Source organism: Thermobia domestica, chromosome 3 (assembly GCF_964235325.1).
Source record: "Thermobia domestica chromosome 3, izTheDome1.hap1.1, whole genome shotgun sequence".
NCBI classification, from domain to species: Eukaryota; Metazoa; Arthropoda; class Insecta; order Zygentoma; family Lepismatidae; genus Thermobia; species Thermobia domestica.
Window position 1 is genome coordinate 334,422,291 of NC_137456.1, and position 8,348 is coordinate 334,430,638.

Here is an 8,348-nt window from a genome sequence, read left to right on the forward strand (position 1 = left end):
ACTCTTCTGTTCCTCTTTCTTAGTTGTTACTTTGATTCGTTTCTCCTATCACACTTTCTTTCGTCCATTCTACTCTTCTGTTCCTCTTTCTTAGTTATTACTTTGTTTCGTAATCCTATCACACTTTCTTTCATCCATTCTACTCTTCTGTTCCTCTTTCTTAGTTATTACTTTGTTTCGTATCTCCTATCACACTTTCTTTCGTCCATTCTACTCTTCTGTTCCTCTTTCTTAGTTGTTACTTTGATTCGTTTCTCCTATCATACTTTCTTTCGTCCATTCTACTCTTCTGTTCCTCTTTCTTAGTTGTTACTTTGATTCGTTTCTCCTATCATACTTTCTTTCATCCATTCTACTCTTCTGTTCCTCTTTCTTAGTTGTTACTTTGATTCGTTTCTCCTATCACACTTTCTTTCGTCCATTCTACTCTTCTGTTCCTCTTTCTTAGTTATTACTTTGTTTCGTATCTCCTATCACACTTTCTTTCATCCATTCTACTCTTCTGTTCCTCTTTCTTAGTTGTTACTTTGATTCGTTTCTCCTATCATACATTCTTTCATCCATTCTACTCTTCTGTTCCTCTTTCTTAGTTGTTACTTTGTTTCGTATCTCCTATCATACTTTCTTTCGTCCATTCTACTCTTCTGTTCCTCTTTCTTAGTTGTTACTTTGATTCGTTTCTCCTATCATACATTCCTTCATCCATTCTACTCTTCTGTTCCTCTTTCTTAGTTGTTACTTTGTTTCGTATCTTCTATCATACTTTCTTTCGTCCATTCTACTCTTCTGTTCCTCTTTCTTAGTTATTACTTTGTTTCGTATCTCCTATCACACTTTCTTTCATCCATTCTACTCTTCTGTTCCTCTTTCTTAGTTGTTACTTTGATTCGTTTCTCCTATCATACATTCTTTCATCCATTCTACTCTTCTGTTCCTCTTTCTTAGTTGTTACTTTGATTCGTTTCTCCTATCATACATTCTTTCATCCATTCTACTCTTCTGTTCCTCTTTCTTAGTTGTTACTTTGATTCGTTTCTCCTATCATACTTTCTTTCATCCATTCTACTCTTCTGTTCCTCTTTCTTAGTTGTTACTTTGATTCGTTTCTCCTATCATACTTTCTTTCATCCATTCTACTCTTCTGTTCCTCTTTCTTAGTTGTTACTTTGATTCGTTTCTCCTATCACACTTTCTTTCATCCATTCTACTCTTCCGTTCCTCTTTCTTAGTTATTACTTTGATTCGTTTCTCCTATCACACTTTCTTTCGTCCATTCTGCTCTTCTGTTCCTCTTTCTTAGTTATTACTTTGTTTCGTATCTCCTATCACACTTTCTTTAATCCATTCTACCCTTCTGTTCCTCTTTCTTAGTTGTTACTTTGATTCGTTTGTCTTATCACACTTTCTTTCGTCCATTCTACTCTTCTGTTCCTCTTTCTTAGTTATTACTTTGTTTCGTATCTCCTATCACACTTTCTTTCATCCATTCTACTCTTCTGTTCCTTATTCTTAGTTATTACTTTGATTCGTTTCTCCTATCACACTTTCTTTCGTCCATTCTACTCTTCTGTTCCTCTTTCTTAGTTATTACTTTGTTTCGTATCTCCTATCACACTTTCTTTCATCCATTCTACTCTTCTGTTCCTCTTTCTTAGTTGTAACTTTGATTCGTATCTCCTTTCATACTTTCTTTCATCCATTCTACTCTTCTGTTCCTTATTCTTAGTTATTACTTTGTTTCGTATCTCCTATCACACTTTCTTTCATCCATTCTACTCTTCTGTTCCTCTTTCTTAGTTATTACTTTGTTTCGTATCTCCTATCATACTTTCTTTCATCCATTCTACTCTTCTGTTCCTTTTTCTTAGTTGTTACTTTGATTCGTGTCTCCTACCACACTTTCTTTCGTCCATTCTACTCTTCTGTTCCTCTTTCTTAGTTATTACTTTGTTTCGTATCTCCTATTACACTTTCTTTCATCCATTCTACTCTTCTGTTCCTTATTCTTAGTTATTACTTTGATTCGTTTCTCCTATCACACTTTCTTTCGTCCATTCTACTCTTCTGTTCCTCTTTCTTAGTTATTACTTTGATTCGTTTCTCCTATCACACTTTCTTTCGTCCATTCTACTCTTCTGTTCCTCTTTCTTAGTTATTACTTTGTTTCGTATCTCCTATCACACTTTCTTTAATCCATTCTACCCTTCTGTTCCTCTTTCTTAGTTGTTACTTTGATTCGTTTGTCCTATCACACTTTCTTTCGTCCATTCTACTCTTCTGTTCCTCTTTCTTAGTTATTACTTTGTTTCGTATCTCCTATCACACTTTCTTTCATCCATTCTACTCTTCTGTTCCTTATTCTTAGTTATTACTTTGATTCGTTTCTCCTATCATACTTTCGACCGTTGTTAGTTGTGATTCAAGTCGACCGTCGTCAGTAACACTAAAACTAAGGAATTAGGTATCTTAATGTAGGCCTAATTACCATGATAGGAACTGTTTTAAAAATGTAAAGTTATTAAATTAGTTTTGAAAACTATGTAAGAACCAAACATGGATGTTGTTTAATAAAATATAATGTAATAATATTAATATCCTTCTATTGTTCATAAATGTTTTATTCTTTGATTATTTCATTAAAATTTCGCCATTTCCTTTAAAATGACTTACATTTTTCCCTTATCGCGGGATCTGTATTTAATTTTAAACGATAGGTTTCTTATCTTTCTAAAATGTAACGCCACCGAATTTCATACTTTCTCCCCCTACGCGGCACATTTCCTTCTTGATAATTTACGTGTAATTTTACCTTTCAGTATTTCTGCCCTCCCCTCCTTCTCAAACTTTTCATACTTAAAAGTGTGATTATACAAACATTAAAGGAAGGAAAATGAACATTAAAATTTCTTGACATCCAAAAGGAAAAATATAAGTGCTTATTCAGAGGCCTGTATCCACGGGGTGCACGACCCCCTAAATTTTTACTGCCTCCCTAAACTTTTCACGATAGGATTGCAAATGCAAATGAACTATAATATGGTTGGATCGGCCCCCCTAACTTCTTCCGTGCCCTGTACATTTTTGGGCTGGCTACGGGCCTGCTTATTGACGGGTTGTGCAGAACCCCCGAAACAAAATCCTAAATACGCCACTAACTGCTGGAAGAAAATATATGATTGTTGTGCCGGTAAAGGTAAAAACCCTGCTAGCTCTTTCTTCAAGTAATTTCCCATTTACCTAACGATTTTGACGTAAATTCAGTTCGTGGTCTATTATATAAGCATTATTTCTTCTAGTTGCCTTGCCCCGCAGAATTTTTCCCAAGGGGGGAGGGGGCAAAAGATTATTTTCAGGGAGGTAGCAAAAGATCAACGCATAAGAGTAGTCGTGAATAGGACAAACACACATTGTTGAACGCTTGCACATAATACGACATATAAACAACAGTTGGCCACCAACTAACCTTAATAAATTTAGTAACTTTCTATTTAATATACGGTGTACCTATATTAAGTATTATAGTATGTGAGCAAATTAGTAAGTCTTGGCATGTAAATTCTAGAACAATATATGTTCTAAAACCTAGATCGGAAATACAGAGGAGAGCAAATGCCCCTCTTTGCCCCCACTGCGGGGCGGTCATGCTCCACTGAATTTTTTTACATTCCAGAGACGACCATGATTTTCCTGTAGTCCCATTAATGTAAAGCTCAGACAAAACTATTCCATTAGTTAGTGCTCATGAATATGAAAACAAATTGTGTCGTGGAACAAATTCTTCTAGTAGTTAAAATGCTATCAATAGATGGCAGCAGAAACCAGATTTTGGATAGCTTTCAAATATTTGAAAATATAGCGAAGACTGTATCAATAGTTTATGAAATATCAAGGAAAGTGTTTTTCTATGTTACAGAAGATAGACAATTTTAAATATAAAATGAAACCTATACACAGTTTATAACACATATGTCAGAACTCATAAGAAATTGGTATCATTATTACATATTGTATGTTAATACTGTGCCAAAGAGAGGGCGTAACCCTCTATTGGCTAGTGTTAGGAGACATACTGCAAAAGCATTTATTCTTCTTTTGGAACTACAAACTGATGAATAAAGTACAACCTTCCAATCCCTAACCCTATTACACTAAAAAAAAAAAAAAAAAAAAAAAGCAGCCACGGTATGTCCGATTAATAGCCAATTTTCTACATCAGCGCCAGGCTTTCGTTCAGATCAACAGTGCAAAGTCACGCATCTTTCAACTCAGCGCTGGTGTGCCCCAAGGATCTGTTTTATCTCCTCTCTTATATATTCTTTATGTAGCCGACATGCCTCAACCTCAGCCCCCACTATATGCCTTGCAATTTGCTGATGATACCGCTTATGTCGCATTGGGATCTTCAGTGGATCGCATTAATCAACTCCTACAACCAGCTTTGGACAAACTAGTTACATGGTGCCTGAAATGGAAGCTAAAGCTGAATTCCACTAAGACTCAAATGACTCTCTTTGGGCTCAAAAGCAATAAATACTGTAACAGTCGCAATCCGGAACGTCTACATTTAACCCTTTTTGACTCTCCAATCCCACTTCAAAACAGTCTCAAATATCTGGGAGTAATATTTGACAAACATCTTACTTGGAAGCCTCATCTAAAACAATTGGAAGCTAATATCCGGCGCCGTTTGAACCTTTTACGAAACCTTAAAGGCACCACGTGGGGTCTTAATACAAAACTTCTACTGCTAACATATAAAGTCTTCGTACGCCCAGCTCTCACGTATGGACATCTTGCCTGGTTATCAGCAGCGCCAACTTACTATGAACGTCTGAAAGTTCTCGAAAGACATGCCTTACGTCTGGCCTACTCTCTCGCTTTCGATACTCCCACTGCTGAAATATATCGTCGTGCGCAATTTCCAACTATTTTGCCACACCTCTACCATCTACGCCAACGCTACATAGCGACACGAATCCAATTGGCACATCCCATTGTCCATGAGCTGTTAGACCAAGTTCCTGCTGTACCACGCTATGCCTACCCACCACTGGATCATCTGTTAGCAATATACGAATACACCGAAGCCATAGATCAGTATAATCCTGACCGCCGTATCTACCAACGAAATCCACATATATATTGCTCATAACCTCTGCACATGTACCCAAGAAACGTTTTTACACAATAGCCACCTCTTACAGATCCTCGTCAACTTGATTTGCTATTAGTTCCTTACTTCAATTCACATTATTCTATAGCCTGAAATCATTCTCCATGTCATCTACTTCAAAAAGTTCAAAATATCTCTGGCCACAGAGAAGGTGTTGCCTTCTACGGCCCGCCCATCCATTGGATGGGAATGAAATTCTTGTTAAAAAAAAAAAGCAGCCACGGTCATACTCTCGATCGATATTACATTCGATCTTAACAGCTGTGACGTACCAGACGTCAGAACAGCTGCATTTTGATATCCTTCCTGTTTCTCATCCCGGGCTTTTTTCTGCGTCATTCCTTTGGGCACTACTCTCCAGACTAATCAAGCCAAGGGTGTGTAGTGCTACGGGTTTGTCCAGAGAACTGTTCCAACCTTGGTGGCTATCCAAACGGGTCACCTTACCTACATCAACTTTCATTATCATCACACACTTCATCTCGTTCGTTTTTCAATCTAGGGGCTTCGGCCCGCTTCCTGCTCTCCATGAAGGATCCACCTCAGATCACTGGGGCTTCGATGGATGGTCGGCATGGCGGACTACCTCCAGTATTCCTCGCCCCACCGGCTCAAGCCACAAAGGTGGAAAAGCGAAAGGATAGCACACGACATCGCAGAGCTTCTGAACGCTCAACTGCCTCCACCATCTCGAACGCCTCAAGTCGATCACGATCGCCAATTCATTCCGAGAGCTATGCTGAGCGTTTAGTAAATTCACCGCCTGCTAAGAAACAGCATCTAAGTCAAACACCTTCAGTTGTCATGGACGCCGAAATTGCTCATTCTTCATCGTCATTTCGACATCCGAACAATCATCAAGTCATCCCACCAGGACCAGAGCTTCATTGTTTTCTTCTCCAAAACTTTGATCCGAAATACGACAATGTCAAGTACGTAGTTCTTCAACTTCGTAAATACCTTCCAAGTATCAATCTTACTCAAGTCGTTAAATCTCGCAACGGGATAATCCTTAAATCCACAGATCCACACTTCGCTACTACCATCCGCAACAAGGCATCTTTTGAAATCTTTGGAAAGAACGCTAAGATCGACACACTCAGTTCCTCTCGCCGTAAACAACCACCACCTCCGAAAAAGCCTCCTCTTCTCTCCGTTGTTATTAGGGGTGTTGATCCCACATACACGGACGAAGTTTCCGAAGAGTTGAAATTGGAGGGCTTCACCATCACGAAAGTACTTCGCATCCGAAACGATCAGGGGCCCACTTATATGATGCGCGTTTTAACATCTTCGCAAGAGACAATTGACACCATGCTTGCGCACGGTGCTCTGATCTACAAAAGACGTCATCGTGTGGAACCTTCTCGGTCATCCCCGCCACTTCCACTTCGGTGCGAAAGGTGCCAAGCATATAATCAGCATACCACTGCCAACTGTCGCAACACTGCTATATGCGGCTACTGCACAGGCACTCACCCTACACGTACGTGTCCAAATTTAGAACTTCCACCGCGTTGTGCTACGTGCAACGAACAACATCCTACCTATAGTTACAGATGCAAAAGAAAACCTCAACCTGAAACTACTCGTCCTGAATTGGTAGCACCCCTCAGAACCCATGATTCATCAACCAACACTGATTTCCCCATTGATTCAACTCCCGTTACTATAGATAAACTTCTCGCATTTACCACACTTGCCTTGCAGAACATTCACCCTTTTATCCGTCCACACATCCTCCAACAAATCATCCACGCTGCCCGTATCATCTTCCATGTCTCTTTCAACGCAACATACTCTAATACCGATGCTCATTTTCATACGTCACATCTTCCGACTTCTTCTTAACAGCCAACTCTTACTGCATATCATCATGGCTTTAGTGTTTCTCTTTCTTAATATCCGATCCTTTTTCAAAAACAAACTTCTCTTCGAAACGCTTCTACTAGAGGAAACAGTAAATGCATTTCTACTCAATGAAACCTTTTTCAAACGATCGGATACTAGCCATATAGCACGCTATAACATCCTCCGTTGTGACAACACCCTTCCCGCTCAGCGAGCACACGGTGGAGCAGCAATCGGCTTTTACCACAACCTTCCATATAGACGTCATTCTAGCCCAATTCTCAATCTCCCTGAGCACGTAATAACTACATTATATTTCCCGAGTATAGCCATCACACTCATTACTATTTACATCAGACCAGGTCATCCGATTCCTCTTAATTTTCTACAAGATATATCCAATACATATAAGCATTACATCATCATGGCAGATATAAATCTTCATAGTCGTTCAGATAACGAACGTACCATGTTCACGCAATTTGTTGGTTCAAATACAACAGGCATCATTCATGCTTTACCAACCCCATCTCGCCCTGTTTCTCAGACAACACCTGATATAGTAATCACATCCAATACTCTTGCTTCCCATTGCACCGTTGAGGTTCTAGCACTACTTGGCAGTGATCACGCACCTATTAAGCTGACGTATCGTCATACCCAGGCCACTAAATCTGCTCATCTACCACCTCCACGGCCAACACTTCGATACGATAAAGCTGATTGGCACAAATACCGCGACTACATCTCTCAGTCTTTACAACATCACATACCACCTGCTACAGAAGAGCAACTTTACGACAGCATCACTACTATAAACTCGACTCTTAGCCGTGCCTCCGAACTATATATTCCGACTACTTACTCTACTCCCTATAAACCACATCTTCCACCTCAATACTTATCCATGATTCGTCGCTCCCGTCAGCTATACCGTGATTACCTCCGTACTAGGAACCCTGAAACCCTCCATCATCACACTCAACTACAACGCACTGTTCGCAATTACATCAAAGCATACAAACTGCGGAATTGGGTTAAGACCTGCAATAATCTCAACGAAACCAGTCACCCAACCAAATTCTGAAAACGATTCAATGCTCTCTGTGGCAAGTACACCAAGCCTTCTTACCCTCTTCTTCATAATAATGTACCACTCCAAACTGATCTGGAGAAAGCTAACGCCTTTGCTGACTATTTGCAAGATATTTTTACACCTGCGGCATCTTCCACTCTCATCACTCCACATCCAACAGATCGCCTGAATCTCGCATCTCCTCACTTACAGCCAAACGTCACTCATTCCCTTCCGCATCATCCTCTT

General features: G+C 39.6%; 1 protein-coding gene across 1 annotated transcript; it reads left to right on the forward strand.

Annotated features, from left to right (window-relative positions):
• Positions 1–7,049: 7,049 nt before the first annotated feature.
• Positions 7,050–8,111, forward strand: LOC145682326 (uncharacterized). The gene has a single exon (XM_081753901.1). The coding sequence runs from the start codon at positions 7,050–7,052 to the stop codon at positions 8,109–8,111; it is 1,062 nt and encodes a 353-aa protein (XP_081610027.1).
• The last annotated feature ends 237 nt before the right edge of the window (positions 8,112–8,348 follow it).